This window comes from Trichechus manatus, unplaced genomic scaffold (genome assembly GCF_000243295.1).
Source record: "Trichechus manatus latirostris isolate Lorelei unplaced genomic scaffold, TriManLat1.0 scaffold00211, whole genome shotgun sequence".
In the NCBI taxonomy this organism is placed as follows: Eukaryota; Metazoa; Chordata; class Mammalia; order Sirenia; family Trichechidae; genus Trichechus; species Trichechus manatus.
This window is the reverse complement of record NW_004444147.1, coordinates 3,551,124-3,572,447: the sequence shown is the minus strand read 5'-3', so window position 1 is coordinate 3,572,447 and position 21,324 is coordinate 3,551,124. Positions and strand designations below refer to the sequence as shown.

General features: G+C 39.6%; 1 protein-coding gene across 2 annotated transcripts in view; it reads right to left on the bottom strand.

The window, feature by feature from the left end:
* Positions 1–6,457: 6,457 nt before the first annotated feature.
* Positions 6,458–21,324, bottom strand: part of RRAGD (Ras related GTP binding D) — a 44,096-nt gene continuing 29,229 nt past the window's right edge. Inside the window, exons 5-7 of one of the 2 annotated variants that reach the window (XM_023742490.1) lie at positions 20,577–20,719; positions 15,754–15,902; positions 6,458–11,443 (exon numbers count right to left, since the gene is read on the bottom strand). In XM_023742490.1, the coding sequence (XP_023598258.1) occupies positions 11,292–11,443; positions 15,754–15,902; positions 20,577–20,719 (444 nt within the window). In that variant the 3' untranslated portion in view covers positions 6,458–11,291. The remainder of the gene's footprint in view (positions 11,444–15,753; positions 15,903–20,576; positions 20,720–21,324) is intronic. The other variant, XM_004388424.2, reaches the window with a different exon arrangement.

The following is a 21,324-nucleotide window of genomic DNA, read 5'->3' as shown; positions in this document are numbered from 1 at the left end:
GGGAAGACATATGTGAACTTTACTGTAAACATTTTATTAATTAGTTTTAATATTTGATAATAATTTATTTTCCAGAAAAAAACAAACTGCCATAATTTTTCCTATCATTTGTCCCTCAGGATTTCCCCTTTGAGGTAGTTAATAAAACATGGGACTAATTTTCCTATGGGGAAGAAGCCGGTATTAATGTAATGGAGATGTATGTTATATCATTACCAGGAGCATATGTTTAAACTCTGGTTCCCTAAACAACGTCAGACAGAAAGGCGCTCTTTGTTTTTTGAGCGCCCCACCTTACTGCATTGCAGGTTTAATAGCTATGCTTTCGCCTGCCATCTGGTGGCTAGCCAAGAAATCCAAGAAGGAAAATGCCTCTTCGGTTTTTGTTCTGTTTCTACTAATATGTTCAAAATAACTGTCTTACCTGCTCATTCTGTTTTAATCCTGAAAATCACTCTTACAATACTGTATTCCAGAAGAAAATATTATTTCAGCAATACTATTAACATACTTAGAACAATCAAACAATCCTACACTGCTTCCCGTTAAAATTCCAATTTACAATTATAGGCAATCCTTGAATGATAAGCAAGTCATTCAAGTGTATATATGTGAAACCCACTGGAACGCTTAGAGTACTAGTTTAGGAGATTATCATTCTCTTTGAAAAGTATTTTTTTTAATGAATTAACAAGCAAATAAGTCAGTTTCCAAATACAGTAGTAAAGACTTGTTTGCAACATTATTAAAATGATTTTTACTGTAGTTTTCTTATGTTTTTGCTTGGAGATCGAATTCGCTGCCGGAGCTTTGAATAATCTGACTTCTCCTCAAAAATCACAGCTCCTGGTTCTTAGGTGGAGGAACAACAACAAATTCTGCTTAGTATTGTGCTTTTGCTTCATTTGCATGGATTGCATTTCTTCGGTTTTTTTTCATGACTTAAGGTGTTTTTAAAATTAGTAATTAAAATCCTGCTACTCATCTTCCTTAGTCTTCGTAAGATGAATTTAGGAGTTTCACAAGAGTGATTTCATTTTCTAAATTTAGCCGTGAAGGAAACAGCTGCAACTTAGAAAACCTGCTGTTCACAGGTGAAAAGACAGATTTACTGCAGTGTGTTAGCACACAGCTGTCTCCTTCCCTCTGCGTCCTCTCCGAAAGGTTCTTTCCTGCACTGCCCCTCTGCCTATGCCTTCTTCCCGTGTCCTCGCATGCTATCACCCCCATTTTTTATTCTCTAGGCCCCTTTTGGCCACCTATTCACTGATTAAACTTGCTCATCTACAAACTAGCCTGACTAGCTTAGAACTCTGCTCCCCACCTTGAGAGCAGTTTTAGTTTCAATTCCTTGGAAGAATGCAAAATGACAAAAAAAAAAAATTACTATGAATTCAGTAAAACTTTTAAACAAATTTGTATTTTATTCACCGTTATAGCATCCACAAATTTTCAAAAAATAATAGTTCACAAATATGTGAAACATTCTTCAGTCTACAGACAATGCTCAGTGCACATATGAATTATGGAACTTCTGATAGTGATTCTGCAGCCACGCGGCATTTCAGCATTATTTATGTCTTTAGAACAATCAAACAACCCTATACTCTTCCCACTAAAACCCAATTTACAATCATAGGCAAACTTTGAATGATGACCAAGTTATCAACTTCTGAAAAGCAGTCCTGGACTTCCCTACAAGTTATTCTTTTAGCACAAAATAACCAAAAGATGGAGATATGCCACAATTAACTTGCCTTCTAGCATCTCGTGAGAAATACTGGGCCAGTCTGACTTCTCTGGGGAGCTGAACTTGGGGTTAGGGGCAGAAGTTCTTCCATGAAGATAAGTATTATATATGTTAGAATAGAAGGCAAATTTTTTCCAAAAACATTACTCCTCAGAAAAGAGAGTTGCCTTATATTTTTGTCTTTACAAAGTCCTTTTGGAACAAAGTATTCTTCAGAAAAACGATGTCTTTAAAAGGCCTCAAGTAATGACCGTTTTCTATCTTACAAAGTTCACCTGACAAAAAGGGGGAAAGCGAAGACATATTTATTAATTATTCCTGGGAATATGCTGAAGAACAAGTATTGGAGATCATTATTAGCAGTCTTTCAAAATATCATTTAAAAGAGAAATACAAGAAGTAGTTATTTGTGGAGACTGAATATGCAGGGGGAAGAAAACCTGCCCTAATGTTTAACAAATGAAACCCTGGTGGTTTAACAGAATTCTTGCCTTCCATGGGAGAGACCCGTTTCAATTCCCCAGCCAGTGCACCTCATTCACAGCCACACAGCCACCACCCCTATGTCAGTGGAAGCTCACCTGCTGCTGTGATGCTGAACAGGTTTCAGTGGAGCTTCCAGACTAAAACTGACTAGGAAGAAAGGCTTGACAACATACTTCTGTAAAACTTTATGAATCACAATAGTCCTATCCACAAAGGATCATAGGGATGGTTTAGGCAGCATTTAGTTCTGTTGTGCATGGGGTCACCCTGAGTTGAGGTCAACTCCAGGGCAGCTAACAACAAAGTTTAACAAATTGTTCTTGAGACTCCAGTCAAATCTCCCTTGACAGCCTCCTGCTTGGTTTAAAGCATGTTGGATTTTAAGTATCTAGGAGGGAACTGTTAGATGACTCAAAATGTTGTTCCAGGATGATAAAGACCCTGCAATGTTTATAGTCATGATAAAGCCCTGCATGTGAAGGGTTTGAATAAAACTGAGGGGGGGCGGGGAGCAACTTATTAAAGTTATTATCATTTTTTATGGTATTAACTGAGTCTCTAAATTAATAGAAGAAATGGCTTAAATAGATTATTTAATTTACATCCATAAAACCTTACACTTAAATTAGAGATTAAATAATGTAGATTATTTAAAAATGTATATAATCAAGTTGGAAAAAGAAACTAACACTTGTGTCAGAAACTTACACACATATATATATATGGAAGAGCGGGGGAACTGAGAAAGCTCCCCCAGGTAAATCCAATCCTCATCCTCCCCCTCACAACCCCACCTCCTTTAACAACTGCAGATCAAACAATGTTTACCAAACTATGAGAACTGCCTATGGCACTTATTTAGATTCCCAGACTTCTCCCCGGACCTTCTGATTCAAGAAAACTGGGGTAAGGATGGGAATCTGCATTTTTAGTACATGCTTCAGATGATTCTTTAAGACCAGGTAACTTTGGAGAATATTGGCCTAAAGCATTAACTGAAACTGTGTTACGTGAATTGGGCACTGTTCTTTGTATATCATAAATCTTAGTTCCTTTCCTACAGAGAAATGGAAAAGAGACACAGGACTGGTCTCCCCAGTCAGCCCCTTCCCCTGCTGCCCTGCTTTCCAGGAACGGAAAGTGAAAGCCTGAATTACCAAGGCCACCTTTTAAGAGGTCTAGAAGTCTGGATTTAGTCAAGGAAGAGAGCACTGCAGGAGTTGAGTTTTCCCCCAGGGCCACAGAGGAAGAAAGAGTTGGGCATTAGCCGTAGGGACTTGGGCAATCATAGAAGCAGAAGGCAAACAGAAGCAGCTTGTAGAAATGGAATATCTCCACAAAGGTAGTGAGGGTTAGCATATAAGTGGCTGAGGTTTAAATTACTCCTTTATAGTTGCCCATTCAGAAGGGCCTTAGTTTTTTGACTCCTGGCATTGGGGAACCAGAATGATCCCTTCCTCCCAGGAGTTTATTTGAAAAGACTGAAGAAGCAGGGTGTTCAAGGCCCCCTGCAGCTGAATGTTAGGACACTGCTCTATACTAAGTGTAGCCGCTTGATTCATGGGGAAAGGCCCTGTCCAGCTGGTTCTTGGGGGTGTCAAAATAGCACAAAAGGCGAAACTCAAGGGTGCTTAATACTGGTTAAGACCAATGTTACCTGAATTAAGAAAGGACCTCAAGAAGAGTTAGATGTGTACCCATGAGTCACTAAACTCTAAGTCAAAGTCAATTACCATACAGAAGTCAAGGACAGAGTTATCAGGATGGCATACCCTCCTGCCCCCTCCCCTAAAACAATCCAGCCTAAAAAACATCCAAGGGATGGCAGTGAAAAGTAAAACTGCTCTGTTAAACACAGCAGAAAGCCCTGATCGAATGAGAGAAAAATTCAAGAACTTACTCAGAATTTCCCTTATGTTTGTGAAAACCTTAGATATTAACAGAGAGAAGGAAAATATTTTAGGCTGGGAAGAAAATCCTTCTCAGGTATCTCTGATATGGCCAATGGTTCACTCTAGCAGTTCTTTCCAAAATAGGTTGTTATCCATCAGTGGATTGTGAGATCTTTTTTAAAAAAGTAAATGAAATAGAAAATACCAGAATGCACTGCATGTAGAAAGGATATTATTTCATGAGACTTTTTTTTTTTCCCAGTAGTATTTATGAGTGTGATAATTTGCAATGTAAATGTATTCCTTATTTTGGCTCACAACAACAAAAAGTTTAAAATGGATTTCATCATAGGCTTTAACAGGAACAGGGCAACTCTTACAAGTCTGTCCCAAGGCAGTGTTAAGCGTACCATTCAAACTTGGGTATGAGAGTTCATATGGCTGGTTTGCCTTATAAGAGAGTTTATTGTTTCAGGTTTGACTACTGAGGACCAGATTCCATCTCAGCTTCAACTGAGAAATCACTTATTGAAACCAAGAATGCAATAGTGTAAAAACAAAGACTATTGACCGGGACTAGTCTTAAGGACTTTTATTTTCGATTTTTCTTTTTAAATCATAAAATTGAATTTTTTTTTGTGAGAATAACAGGATATAATTTGAAGTATCTTTAAAATCATGATACCAAAAATCCAAACCCATTGCCCATGAGTCAATTCCAACTCATAGCGACCCTATAGGACAGGGCAGAACTGCCCCATAGGGTTTCCAAGGCTATAATCTTTAAATGAAGCAGACTGCCGTATCTTCACCTCGAGGAGCGGATGGTGGGTTCAAATCACAGACCTTTAGGTTAGCAGCCGATGCTTAACCATTGCATCACCAGGGCTCCTTCACAGGGACACTAAAGCCTGTATTTATTTTCACTTTACCCATGATTGTTACAGAAAACTGTAAACATACTGACGGGACAACCGAAATAAGATCACTGCCCAAACTTCACTTGAATTTATGATAAAAGTAGATCTTCTTGAGGGCCCACTAGGCCAAATTTTGGACATTTAAAAATATCATCCTGCCTTTCCAAATTCTAAATGACCTGAAAAACTCTTAGCCCTATGTTCTACTGTTAGATCCTTCTCACATCTTCTACTGTTTCTTATGCTAACATATAAAAAGAACATAAATATCCACCTGAGGCAACACTCATAGCTCCCTGGTACAAACAGATTAAAAAGAGGAGAAATAGTAAAATAAACTTTTTATTAAATCTACTTCTGGAAATGATACTGAGTTCATATCTGTATTAAGTTAGAAAAGCATGACCACTAAAATAATACTTAAAACTTTCTGCTTTTAAGATAATTCATCTCTTTTCTCAATTATAAGGGAAAGGCACTACTTCAAACACATTTCTACTTTCACAGCCTACTTATAGTTTAAATTAATAATATTAAATATATCATATGATCTGCTATTAGTTGAGCAACACAACTTCTCAGATGCTAGTTATTGCTATCCATGGTCTCTGCTGGAGTTTGGTCTTACCCAACTGTGGTTGTAAAAACTGACACCTATCAGGACCTATCTAAAGTAGTTCACTTTCTATTGTTTTTTAGATATTAAAATCCTCTCATCTCCAGTATCTGCCAGTATTTAGCCATTTTACTAAGCCTAGTGTCTGGCATATAGTAAGCACCCTATAAACATTTGTTGAAAGAAAATTATAATTTCCCTCAGAAAATGACTGACAAAGGAATCAAAACGCATGGTTCCTTTTATTATTTACCATACTTTGTATGGACATGCTTGTCCAGCTTTGCTGAGGGAGGATGAGGCAAGGCTAGAGAGGTAGGTAAGGACCAGGGAGGCAGGTCCTTTATTAAGGAGCTTGGACTGATGTCTAAGAATAATGGAGAGCTACTGGAGGGTGTTAAGCAAGGACGTGACATGGTCAGAATTGTGGCAGTTTAGAAAGGTCCCTCTGGGTCTTGTGTGGGATGGATGGATGGATGGATGGATGGATGGATGGATGGATGGATGGATGGATGGATGGATGGATGGATGGATGGATGTGGTGGAGAGGCACTGGTTAAGAGGCTATTGTGATGCAAATGAGAGGAAATGGTGGTCTAACCCAGGATAGTGGCAGAGAAGATGGAGAAAAGTGAACAGATTTAATAGACGCTTGTAAGACTAACAAAAAAAAAAACCCATTGCTGTAGAGTCAATTCCAGCTTACAGCGACCCTCTGGGACAGAGTAGAACTGCCCCACAGGTTTCCAAGGCTATAATCTTTAAGGAAGCAGATTGCCACATCTTTCTCCCTCAGAACGGCTGGTGGGTTTGAACCATCGACCTTTCAGTTAGCAGCTGAGTGCTTAACCACTGCACCACCAGGACTCCTCTTTGTAAGACTAAACTGTAAAAAATGGGCGATTGTAGGAGGTAAGCAAGAGGAAAGAGTCAAGAATGAGGCCCAAGTTTCTGGCAGGGATACTAGGAAGGATAGTCATGCCATCATAGAAGGAGGAAAAGATTTAGATTAGCAAGAAGGAAGCCAAGTTCAACTCTGAACATGTTAGATTTGAGAATCTTCTTGTAGAAGATCCCAGCAAAAGCAAACTAGTGGTAAATTTAAATATAGGTCTGAAGCTCTGGAAAGGATTAGGATTGAAGTGCTTTTTTGAATCTTAATCCAAATTAATGTTTTGTTATCCATGAATTATTGTTATACATATTAAAAACTCACGGAAAAAGAATGAAAGCAGTTAAGATGATTTTCTCAGCACCTGATACATTATCAACTCTTTAAACACCAAACGGCTGTAAAAGGTATTTAAATTTTTCCTCTGATATTTAAACACCCTCTGTCTCTATTACGCTTGGCATTAGAGTTACTTAATGGATTAGGAAGAAAAAAAGCATAATCTTTGTTGACTTTCTTCTCTGAGTGAAATACATTTAGACGGCTGCTCCTATTGGTTCCACAAACATGCAAGGGAGCGCATATAGGAACAGGTATTTATTTTTAAATATCCAGCATTTAAACCTTACTAAGCCCATGCAGCAGTAAATTCTAAACTCGAAGTCTCATCACATTTGCGAAAGGAGGGCATTTAAGCAGACATTTGGTGAGGCCTCTTAAAATAATGTGGTTGAGAATATGCACTCTGGAGTCTGACTCTAAGCCTTGCCCCTTACAGCTCTACGATTTCGGTCAAGTTATGGCATCTCTTTGGCCGCAGGTGTCTCATCTGTAAAATAAGCATAACAGTACCTACCTCTCGGGTTTATGAGGATTAGCTATGTTACAGCACTTGAGAGCAGTGCCTGGCATACTGTATGCACTCAATATTTTCTATAATTATTTAAAAATTCTGTTAAAGACAACATTTGCTTTCTCCTAAACTCAACATCACTACTGATTAAACATCTTGGAATAATTATTTCAGATCAGGTTTTCCAATCAGAAACAGGATTTCATATCTAAGATATAACATCTGATGCTAGTCCTCTCTGAGAATTCTTACCAAACCAAAACCAGAGCCACTGTCGACCCATAGCAACCCTACAGGACAGAGCAGAACTGCCCCATAAGGTTTCCAAGTCTGTAAATCTTTACGGACAAAAGACTGCTATATCTTTCTCCCATGGAGCAACTGGTGAGTTCAAACTGCCGACCTTTCAGTTAGCAGTCGAGCGCTTAACCGCTGCACCACCAGGGCTCCTTTGAGAACTCTCAGGGGTTCTACATAATTATATAAAGTCATTATAGAATAGAATCTTACGAAGCATAGTAAGGAATGATAAGTGGACTCTTAGGAAAAGAATTTCCAGATGGCTAGGGATTACGATCAGTGCAGAAAAGATATCTGAAGTTTACTGAAATAACAGTTAATTCTTCTATAGTCCTAAAAGGCATGTCTTCATCAAAAATATGGAGAGATGAAAGGATTTTAAAATAACAGAAGTGCAAACTCAATTTAAACAGATAGATTTATCCTCATTTTCATGAAATGAGAGCTGGTTAGTCTGGGCAAACAAACTTTACCTAATGGCCCCAACAGCCCAACGAAGCAGTGATGTACGTACACGGTAACTGACCTCACAAATATGAAAGGTCATACTTCCTTTTCACCGAAAAGACCATTCTGCTCCCAGAAAGCTTTACCTGACTATACTTGAAATAAAACGAAAGCCTTACCAAATCATGAACGTGTGAGACATTCTTTTAAATTGGCATTTAACATTTTTTAAAGCAAAGGTTTAAAAATGCTTATAAATGATATACTGCTTAAAGTAAAACAAAATACTCTACTTGATCACAAATCATATCCAGTCCATACAAGTTGGATGCATCCTATACTTTAATAATCAAGACAGTTCAGCTGTTCTTCTGTAGTATGTTTCAAACAGTTAGTTAGTATATAACCTGTATATAACAACATTGCCGTGTATTGCTGTGATTTTAGTTGTTTTATATATAAGGGCCCGAAATATGTTTGCAAAATAATATTTTCCGTGAATGTCAACCAGTGTTTTTGCAGAAACACTCCACCCCAGTTATACATATCAATCTGTATCACTGAAAATAACCAGAGATGATAATTCACGAACAGAATTTCACCTCTACATAGAAGTTCCAATTGGCTCAAAAGGCAAAAGGTTGTCCTGCTCTACAAAGGTGCAGGTCAAGTTCTCAACCTCTGAGAATGAGTTCCAGTGTAGTCACTATAGCCATGTATTTGAGCTTTGTATTTATAGTAGTAGATTGGAAACCTAACTGTGGTCATACACACTAAAATAAGCTAACTCCCATATCAAAAATTAAATGCAAAAGGACTTGAGGAGATTTTGGAATCCCAATAGCACAGATTGGAAAAACTGAATACTGTACTTAGCCGTAACTCTTACATCACCCTTTAATTAAGAGGTCATTGCCACACTTACAGATTTGAGACAGTAATCTGTATCAGCACGATTAATCAATGAGTGCACTTACTACCATAAACTTGGGCCTCAAGCCATAGGATTATTTTTGCCTTTCCCCCAAAGAATCATTTGCTCTTGAAGTAATAGGCTTTTAAGGCACATTTTAATGAAAATCTATCATATACCCAGCTTAAAAATGGAAGCTCCACCTGGTTACAATAATCTATATACCTAAGTAACGTGTGGTTTATCAGATAGGCAAGTGTCTCTATCTTGAGGTTAAATTCTCATTAGAAAACTGATTCTTTACTTGGTTTTCTTATTCAAAGACAAATATTCTATAAAAAATATTAGAGAATTAGATTTATAAGAATAACCCCTATGTGTCAGGCCTGTTGGCAAGGGTCCAACAGGGTATAGCTCTGGAAGTTAGGGAAGGACCTCCCTGGAGCCCTGGGTTCCTATGTACCCAGGTTCGTCAGTAGGAATTATGAGGAAGGGAGTTAGGGTGCCTTACTGATTTTTGGAAATTCCTCCCAAAAATGCACAGACCCTTGAGAGGCTCAAACCTTAAACCCCAATCGGTTACCATCTTAAACTTCAGTTACCAGCTTGGAAGGAATAGGACTTGAAGAGAGGGAGAAGAGAAGATGGAAAGAGGCCACAGATATGAGAGGTGGGAGAGTCTCAGGGCAAGTTGCTTCAGGGACTTCATACCCTATGCTAGGACCAGCTTTGATGACCCAAGGAGGCTCTGCTTAAAAACAAAAACTTTCTAATGCCCCATAAGCATGCCTTAGAGCACTGACCCTTGGGATGGACAGAGAATCATCTACTTGGAATGGTTTGAGGTGGGGAAAGATTTAGGAGTCTCTTAATTTCCTGATAGTCTAAAGTAAACATAAGTGAAAGAATTTCATAGAAACAAATACACAGCTAATTGTAATGCCTCCATTGGCCATCCTTTCCACACTGACAATCAGGAATTTTCAGAATGGCTCTCCAGCCTTATAGAGCGAGCTGGTGGCCAGCTGAGCTCTGGTTCAATCATAAGGTGGGAATGGGCAGAGTCCACAAGACACACTGTTGCAAAGACGAAAAGGAGACTCAGAGGTGACAAATGTGCCCAGCAGGATTCCGTTACGCAGTGGAGATCTGAGACCGGCTCCGTTCACTGTGGTCAAGAAGCAGTAACAAACTGGCCCTAAACATTTTAAATGTATAACAGGAGGCCCATTTCACAAGGGCCAGAAATTCAGAAATGTATATACATACACTATGTATATATATTTTGTTTAGTCTACACTTGCCAATCACCTACATTTGTGAAACTTTATGACCTCTGATGTTAATTCAGTTCCAGGTGACAGGTAAAAGAAAAGCCTCCAGAACCCCTGCATTTCAGCAAAACGCTTATTTCTCTCCAGTGGTCGGCACCATGTTGGAAATCTGGTCCCAAAGGTTCTAAAGAACAGTAGTACAGCACAAAGAACTAACCTCTCTGTGTAAAGTGACTATAGAGATGTGTGTTGAGGTAAAGAGCTTCATAAAAATTGAGTAGGGGAACACTGCCACAACTATAGAAATGTGTATATAAGTTTGGTGCTAATACTATTCTACAAAACTCCTGTTTACACCCATTATAACAGAGGACAGTTCTTATTGCTACTGGAGCCTGCTGCCCCAATCTGATCCAGCTCTACTGAAAAAATGATTTTTCTCAATAATTGGTAGGAAATATTCCCAAATTTATAAAAAAAAAGTTGTTGCCAATGCATCACTTTTCAATTAATTTCTGATTGCCATATGTATATGGACTCCAGTATGCACGTCCTTTATACCAAGTACAGAAAAAAGCTTAGAAAAGTAGTTTATCAAAGTTCAGTTCACTGAGAAAAAAACATGAAAAAGTGCAAAATATATACAGTTCCTGGCAGTTCTCATACGTGATTTTTCTTACTACAGACCAAAAAAGTTTTCATTTGTGTAACAAAATTACAGTGGATTTCACTTCATTATTAATATACAAGCTTTTGCTTCAAAGTGCTTACAGGTACTTTATTTAAAAAAGAGAAGATGAAGTGGGTTGCAGGAATCTTTTTTTTTTTTTTTAAACAAGCGATCTATGTCACGTGTCCCAGTCTCCTTCGTCCCCTTCTTTTAGCGCAACCCGCTGCAGCAGCCTCACCAAAAAGGTCTGATTTCAAAAGATGTTCCTGAAACCTCACCTACAGCAGCACTCTAGGGGTCCCATTGGGGGTGGCTCCTTTTTTCTTCTGCAGCCGATTCTGAACCTTTCGAGATTTCACCACTTTCATCCTCACCTCAAAGACTTCGTGGATGGCCTTCCGGAAGCAATGAAAATTATAGTCAATGAGTCCTGGAGAAGAGAACAAAAATATCCACAAACGTCACATAGAAATAATTTCCATTTCTGAATTTTTCCATCACCTTAACAGAAGCTCAGCGTCCCTAAGCAGTGATGCCCTCATCCCCTCTCCCTCTAGCCCCTGGTAACCACTAATAAACTTTGGTCGCTGTATGTTTGCTTATTCTAAGCATTTCCTCTAGATGGGATCATACAATATTTAAAAATGCATAGTGGTGATGGTTGTATGACATCATGAACTGAATTGTACATGTAAAAGATGTTGACATGGCAAATGTTTTTGTTATATATGTATATAAATCCATTGCCGTCAAGTTGATTCCAAGGCACAGTGACCTTACAAAAAAAACTCCACCTTTTCATGTCTGACATGGCCAGGACAAGCCAGTAGGGGGCAATAAAGGAGCAGTCTTAACATAAGGCCCAGCGATCTCTAGGTCTCCAGATGGGCTTCAGGAATTGCAGTTTTACCTTCCAGAATTAAGGATTCCTTATAACTGAGAGGAAACCCTGGTGGCGCAGTGGTTAACAGCTACGGCTGCTAACCAAAAGGTTGGTAGTTCAAATCCACCAGGCGCTCCCTGGAAACCACATGGGGCAGTTCTACTGTCGTACAGGGTCACTGTGAGTCAGAACAGACTCAGCAGCAACAGGTTTGGTTTAGTTTTTTTTTTTTTTTGGTTTACAATTAAGATACATTTTTAATTAAAAAAAAAAATTTCCCTAGACGGTGTTATTAAATTGAATCTGAATGGAGGCAGATCCTGACTTAGAGTGTGGCTGAGATCTCAAAGTCACAATCAATAAATATTTTAAGCCATAGTCTTAAGCTCTGAGGAAAGCAAAGTTGAATAAAAAAGAGTCAGCTCCAACCTCAGGAATTAAAAACATCAATGACAGTCCCAGCTTTCCAGTAGTAACTAAATTTTAAATGGAGAAATAGCAGAAGAGAAATCCTTTTATGTCTGCAGAAAAAATTTAGTGGTACAAAAATATAATAAAAGGTCATCCAAGGTCTTTAGGAAATACATTATAAGAGAATGCACCTTCATCATTACCATTAATTGGTGTACAAGTTAAGAGCAACATTATGGTTACACCACTTAAGATAATGTGGTTGGTTCGATTTACTATCTTTAAATTTATTAAAATACCAAGCTATTTTCCCATAGCCCAGCAATTATTTCCATCCAGTTAGGTGATGCTTCCGGAGCCCCAACGAAAGACAGAGTTGGGATTCCAGCCAGGGAGTGAAATTCTTCAAATTAGTCATACAACTGCAAATGCACTTGGGGTGGGGGCACCGTCTCAGCTTCCAGGAGCAGCGAGAAAACATGGTGGGGGGGGGAGCCGCTGCTGCTTCTGTAACCATAGTGAGCCACGAGCGCAGTAAATTTAGGAGACTATTTCCTTGAGAAAAGACTAATGAGTCAATAAAGGGGAAAATCACAAAAATAAACAAGGGGCAAAGAAATAATTTTATTTAGTGAGAATTTGGGTAGGAGATGTGAGCACATCCTCAAAATCCTCTGCTTACATATGCAATAAACTGCCCCAGGAAGAAAAAGATACGCTGGCTTAGCTAAAGAAAGTCAGCTCAGTGAGAAGGGTGCAATTAAATACTAGCTTGGGAAAATTTCAGAGACATTCTATTAATAATTCTCAACAAATCTGAACTTATTCATCTTTGCACATTTGAAAATGTAGCAGTAATCTTGCTGCATGTGGAGTCTTAAGGGTAAAAAAGTAAAAGTTCACAGCTTGGGTTTTCAAAGGAAGTAACCATGTGGAAAAAGCGTTTGCTGTTTGCACCCTTTTGTTAAAGGCAGTGGAAAATTCAAGGACGGAGACATGAGCAGAATAAACACTGTCTTCACCACCACTCCCATTAATGCAGTCCCACATCCTTCTCTGGTGCCACACATTAAAAACACCCAGGGAACTTTGAAAAAAATCAGCAAAGCGGAGGCCCCTCTCCCAGAAATTCTATTCTAATTGTTTAGAGCAAGGCCCAGCTATCCGTACTTTCTAACTGCCTCCCTCCCATGGTGCCTATAATATGCAGTCAAGACTGAGAACCCCACATCTACATTCAATCGTCTCTGCCAAAGCAGCCAAGGAGATCATTAATGAAACTCAGAACAAGACCAGCATGAAGAACAGCTAATTAACAAACCTTGATTATTACTACCAACAGGACGCAGCAACACTTGAGACTAAAGCAACAACAAAATCAAACTGCACTTGCATTTACAAACATTAGGTTCTTTTTAAAGACGACTATATGACAGCTGCCAATGCACCTCATGCTCAGCCACCAGCCCTCTGTCAGTGAGGTTTGGGTGTTGCTGAACAGGTTTCAGTGGAGCTTCCAGACTAAGATGGGCTAGGAAGAAAGGTCTGGCGATTGACTTCTGAAAACTAGCCAATAACAACCCTATGGATCACAATGGTTCAATCTACAGCCAACCACGGGGATGGCGCAGGACTGACAGTGTTTCATTGCATTGTGCAGGGGGTTGCCATGAGTCAGGGTAAACTTGATAGCAGCTAACAACAACAACACATCATAGCCAGGGCAACCAACTCATCTCAGTTTGACAGGGGCTTTCCCAGTTTTAGCACTGGAAGTCCCCCATCCCAGGAACTCCCCAGTAATGGTCACCCTAAATATCACAAATTCAAAATGATGGAATTAAACATTAAGTCTGCACACTTACTTAGATTTCTTAGTTGTGATATCAAAGCTAATACCTAGGTTTCTAGCTAGCTTGATAAATTCGACAAAATCTGCCTATCCTCAAAGATGACCTCACCACCACCCACCGCTGTCCAGTCGATTACGACTCATAGCAACCCTGGATGACACAGTAGAACTGTCCCATAGGGTTTCCAAGGAGCAGCTGGTAGATTTGAACTTCCAACCTTTTGGTTAGCAGATGAACACTTAACCACTGTGCCATGGAATAATCTACCAAAGATCTCCATGATAAATGCCTGCTTAAATTTAATCCCACAATCACTGATGGATGATAAAATTAGTGGACTAGAGTTTGTGGAGAAACAGGATTTTCATAGTTTGAAAAATATTTATTAACTGCAAAGGAAAAGATAAAAACTTTTCAGCAGAAAAGCCCTGCAGACTCTATGTTAACTAAGTGGTCATGGTTAACATCACCAGTAATAAGACATGTCAACATCATGAAACCCCCGGATACTATGACGAACTGAGAAGGACACAATATCATTTCTGCATGGTATTCTTGCAAAAATGCGTAATTTCTTTCTAATTGTGTGAAAACACCAGACAAATCCAAATTAAGAGATAGTCTACAAAATGATCAGTACTCTTCAACAGGGCCAAGGTCACAAAAGACAAGAAACAATCACAGATTGGAGGAGACCAGCAGAAATACAACTAAATCAATTTCCCAGTTTAGACCAAAAACCCATTGCTGTCAAGCAGACTCCGACTCATAGCAACCCTATGAACAGAGCAGAACCGCCCCATAGGGTTTCCAAGGTTGAAATCTTTACAGAAGCAGATTGTCACATCTTTTTCCTGCACAGCAGCTCATGGATTCAAACCATTGACCTTTCGGTTAGCAGCTAAGTGCTTTAAGCACTCTGCTACCAGGGCTCCTCCAGTCTAGACAGCAGGTGGAAAATAAGGGTATCTTTATAAGGTTAATTGCTTTTGTTTTAAAATCAAACTATATTTGGCCCTAAAATTATGTGAAGTCGTTAAGTATACTCATTCTACCTTTTGGGAATCATGATGCTATCCCCCTGTGTTTTAGAGGACTTATGAATGTATGAAAGTGGAACAGAAGTTACATACTGTTTAAGTTCAGTGTTGTATGAGTTCTGTCAGCCCCTCTTTTAGTGGGGAGAACAAATGGTCACAAGGTCACCTAAGACCTTCTTATGGGCCAAGAGGGAGACCTCTACCCTCAGGGTAGGCTCAGGAAGTCCTCTCCTTGACAAGAGACTCTACTGCTATGAGTCAGAATCCACTCAACAGCACACAACAATATGCACTCACAGAAAATCTAAAGCCCCTGGGAGACCCACCTAATTCTACTTCCGTCACACTGCAGCTGCACCACTAGAGGGCAGGCTGGTTCACTCATCCCAGAAGTCTGCCGCCCCTTCAGGCTACCTGTTGGCTAAGGGGGCCTATGACAGAAGTCTGGAAGCTGCAAGGACCATACTGTGTTGTCTATCCACATTCAACAAGCAATAAAAATAGTATTATACTAAATTGAAATGTTTCTTTTAAATCACACACAAAAAAATACCTTTTCTTTCAAAGCTCTCCTCTCTGACAAAGCAAACAAGAGCCAGGAACTTTGTCACTTCTTTTAAATAAAGAACTGTTGTATTATTCAGCTTTATAATGGCTGTTGATTCCTTGTCATAGGGGGTTCCAGCTCCATCTTCTTTGAGGCTGAATGGGGACAGAAACCAAAATGTATTTGACTATTGACAAAGAACTACAAATTGTAACCCAGTGACAGAGACCAACTTTCACACACAGAAATGATAATCATAATGATAAGTAGTTTACACTTACAGTGCCTGTCAGCAAAAGATCTCAGAAACACACAATCAGAAGAATGTAAACAGTGTGTGAAAGTCACTTCCCTAATAACACAGTGAGTGGCTGTTTCGGCAGTGGAGCAACACTCCAGGCACCTGGGGAACACAGGTGAGGAACGGAGGTTAGCTCTTCTCCCCTCTGTGGCCCACAGGACTTCTTGTTTAGCTCCTGACAGAATAACTAGGCTGTCAGACACGTGGCCTGAAGAAAGACAAAGAGGTGCTGAAGAACTGTTCCAAATGAAAAGAGCTTAAGGGACACGAAAGGAACCCTGGCAGGGCAACGTTAAGTGCTCAGCTGCTAACCAAGGGGTCAGCGGTTCGAACCCACCAGCAGCTCCGAAGGAGAAAAGACTTGGTGATCTGCTCCCATAAAGATTACAGCCTACAAAATCCTTAGGGTCAGTTCTACTCTGTCATATAGGGTTGCTATGAGTTGGAATTGACGCAATGGTGCATGCACACATACAAAGAGACATGAGAGCCAAAATCCTGGAATGGACCCTGGATCAGAGAAGACTGCTATAAAGGTAGAATTGGGACCATTGGTAAAAATCTGAATGTTGTTGTTGTTAGGCACCATTGAGTCAACCCTAAGTACAACAGGAACGGAACACTGCCTGGTCCTGAGCCATCTTCACAATTGCTGCTATGATCGAGCCCATTGCTGCAGCCACTGTGTCAATCCATCTCAATGAGGGTCTTCCTCTTTTTCAATGACCCTCTACTTTACCAAGTATGATGTCCTTCCGCAGGGACTGGTTCCTCCTGATAACATGTCCAAAGTACATGAGACAAAGTCTCGGCATTCTCACTTCTAAGGAGCATTCTGGCTATATTTCTTCCAAGACAGATTTGTTTCTTCTTCTGGTAGTTCATGGTATATTCAATATTCTTCACCAACACCATAATTTAAAGGTGTCAATTATTCAGTCTTCCTTATTCATTGTCCAGCTTTCCCATGCATGCAGCGATTGAAAATACCATGGCTTGGGTCAGGTGCACCTTAGTCCTCAACATGATATCTTTATGCTAAGCAAATAATCTGGGAAGGTGGACTACATGAAGAAGAATGTGGCATCATGAGTGGAGGAAGACTCATTAACAACCTGCCATACGCAGATGACACAACGTTGCTTGCTGAAAGTGAAGAGGATTTGAAGCGCTTACTGATGAAGATCGAAGACTATAGCCTTCAGTATGGATTATACCTCAACATAAAGAAAACAAAAATCCTCACAACTGGACCAATAAGCAACGTCATGATAAACAGAGAAAAGACTGATGCTGTCAAGGATTTTACTTTACTTGGATCCACAATCAATACCCACGGAAGCAGCAGTCAAGAAATCAAATGACATACTGCATTGGGCAAATCTGCTGCAAAAGACCTCTTTAAAGTGTTCAAAAGCAAAAATGTCACGCACTTTGCACATGTTATCAGGAGGGACCAGTCCCTGGAGAAGGGCATCATGCTTGGTAGAGGGTCAGCGAAAAAGAGGAAGACCCTCAAGGAGAAAGACTGACACAGTGGCTGCAACAATGGGCTCAAACACAGCAGCAATTATGAGGTTGGCGCAGAACTGGGCAATATTTTGTTCTGTTGTAAACAGGGTCACTATGAGTTGGAACTGTCTCGACAGTACTTAACACCAACAAGTTTATGAATAATTAACCAGAAATTTGACTTGACACGGATTGGTGCCAATCCTTACTAATGCACTATAATAATTCAGCTGGTACCAAACATTATCACTTTCACATAGTAAGAGTTGCTGCTAGTTGCTGTCAAGTTGGTTCTGACTCATGGAGACCCCATGTGTTATACAGTAGAACTGCACTCCACAGGGTGTTCAAAGCTGTGATCTTTCAGAAGCCGACTGCCAGGTCTGTCTTCCAAGGCACCTCTAGGTAGGTTCGAATCACCAACCTTTTGCCTAGGAGTGCTTAATCGTTTGTGCCACCCAGGGACTCCATAATAAGCACTTACTATGTGAAAGGCACCACCTTAGTCCTTACCATGCATTGTTAGGCGTAAGAATCCTCTGAGTTAGGTACTAAGGAAACTGAGGCTGGGGGAGATCATGTAAGTTCATGATACGGGTAGAGCCAGGACCTTTTGGTTAGCAGCCGAGTTTAAAATACTTTCAAAACTAGAAGTCAACAGTTTCCTTTAAAATACTCTACAATTCAAGCCTTTCATTAAATCTGTCTTGCCACCCTACCCCCATTATGGAAGGTGATATTCTACAAAGCAATGAAAACAGACAATGATGGAACTTCTTTAAAAATGTGTGTGTAGAGTTGACCAGCTGCAGCAGAACCTCGCCTGACATTGCCAAGCAGACCCACTGAGGCGCCAGCTCACCTCTTCTTAGGCCTGCTGGTCTCCACTGAGTAGCTGGGAAACTGCAGCAAGACTGCAATCACAAGGCCACCTGCTTCCTAGCTGCCTAGTGAGGGTCACAGGCTCTACACACATTCCTGCCCCGCCCCCTGCTGGTTAACTGAGCTGGCTCATTGCTGCTCCAGCAAAGAATCTGATGAAACCCAGAGCCATGTCCCACTTGTGACCCAGACTGGTTCTGACTGAGCCCAGTGGGTTCTCAGGAATACTGCAATCTACCACAGGAAAATAATTTGACAGCAAAGCCCAGCTTCCTCCTCTTCCCAGCTCCTCTGAGCTCCCCATGTTTGTTTTAGCTGGGTAAGAGTAACTCTGATTAGCATCATTTACATGAACAACTTACCACTTATGTCTAATTACCATATGGCACAATAATGATTATGCATATCGTTAAATATGTGCCAAATTGTGTTGCTCACTGTATTTGATTACAACAGCCATCTAGACTGTAATCAGGGTACATTCAGCTTCCATGACGATTTCAAGGTCATCTACTTACTGTTTAAAAATAATAGAATACTACATGGCAGCAATCTTGGGAAATAAGGTCTACTTCTAAAGCTAGATGGCAGTTTTAGTAATAATAATAATGGTAGCTACATTTATCCAAGGTTTATCATATTATGAGCCTGACGATATTTCAACCTCACTATAATCCTATGAGCTAAGTATCACTTTCCTATTTCATACAGGAAGAGACTTAAATGACTTGCATATGGTCACAGCTAGAGCTGGGATTCACACACAAATCTGTTGGTCTTTCGTCTTGGCCAAGTGAATGGAGGGAGGGCGTGAAGGAAATGGGCACATGGGCTCATAGCTGAGAACGACTTTCACATGCTTGTATGACACCCTGGATTAGTAAGATCACACCACATATACCAAATACTCACTTGGGAAGGTTACGAAGGAAAGTATGTTGTACACACGCACACACAACCATACATGACTTCACTTCTTCCTCTATTGCCTATGTTTGAGCGCCTGGGCTTGACCTCATGTGAATGTCTGCCCTGCCCTAGTGAGAAAGGTAGGAGCTAAGAGTTAACAGAGAGAATCTGAACTGAGTGGGCAAATGGTTTTCACACAGTGGAAGAGGGAAATGGCGAGACTGAAACTCTCAGCAGAAGCTGACAGAAGAGAGAGGGTGTCAAGCTGTGTAAGGCCGTTCATAGCCAGTGAGTAAAGAGGAAGATGAGTAAAGGGAACAAGAACTCTGAGTGGACTTTTTAATGGGACATTTACAAAACCTTTACTCATCAATGATTTAGTGACGATGTAAGGTCCAATAAAAATAGACAGCACCATCTAGATGTCCAAATAAGATAGACAAACACAAACTAGTTCACACCCATTCACTCTGTACCACAGCTGTTCAGTAAACTTATAATTATGCAGAATTGTTTCTATGACTGGTAACATAATCAATTTCTCCAGTCCTTGTTTATTTTATATTATTTTAAATGTACATAAAGTTCTATTTTCTAGGCATGTAATGAGACCATAATAATAAATAATAATAAACAGGTAATGTTGTTTGCTTAGTTTTGTAATTCTCTCTGCTGCCCATAATAGAAGACAATCAAAAGTACATTAAAAAAAAAAAACTAAAAACAAAACCCGGAAGCTAGTTCCTGTAACAAAGAAGATAACAGCACTATTGTTAATGTAAGTTATTTATTTAGAGTTCAAGGATCCTATTGGTCTCTCCCAAATGTATGACATTATATGTTGACAGATTTCTCAGTAGTGGGGCCAGTAATCAGCTCGACCTGAGCTCAAGTTCTAGTTCCACTCCTTACTGACAGTATGAGCAGGAGTTAGAAACTTAACTACTCTGGGCCTGTTTCTCCATCTGTAAAATGGGAATAGTAACTCCTGCCTCGTGGAACAGGTGAGAATTAAATGATATAATACATGCAATGAGATTATTAGCAAAATGCCAGGCATTTGCAGAATAATTATTGTTATTTCACACTAAATGATACTGCTATTTATAGATCTTGATCATTTAAAACAGAAGTATTAAAATCAAATAAATTAATGCAACAATGTCTTAAAGGTAATGAAAGAGAAGTATGGGTTGACTAAGACCTTTAAGAATGTTCTACTTACCCATAAATACAAGAGATGTCGATAACCACGTCTATCATATCACAGCACAGCTCATAGGTTTGCATATCCACTGGGGTACTATCAGTTGCAATATAAATTTTACTGACTACATCAAATAGAAATGCCTTTTCAATCCCAGAATTCTGAAACAAAAAGAAGACGCTGCCTTAGAGTGACAGCTGATTTCAGACATCACAGGTGTATAAAATTATATGCCATCCTCAATGTAAAATATAAACAAGCAAAAATTGCACAACTAAAAATTTAAGTTGTGGCATTTCATTATAATTCAAACTTCACAGTCATAAACTTCTTAATAATGGAACTGCATCAGAAATGAAAACTAGAAGTTAATTATCATAAATTATTTAAGTAAACAAACTGGGCAGTGTTTCTTAACTCTTAGAGATGTACCTGTAGTTTAGAAAAAGCCAGGTAACAACACTAACCAACATAGTATTATACACCAAAAAAAGTGAATTTTACCAACTGTAAATTAAAAAAACAAATTTAAAAAATCTAAACAAACAAAAAGCCCATTGCCATCGAGTCGAGTTCGACTTACAGCAACCCTATAGGACAGAGTAGAACTGCCCCGTAGGTTTTCCAAGGAACGGCTGGTGGATTTGAACTACCGACCTTTTGGTTAGCAGCTAAACTCTAAACAAACTAACCAACCCAAAATTGTGCAGTGACAGAGTCAATGTGAGTCTAACTAACAGGTCTCCTGAAGCCACCCTGCTCACCT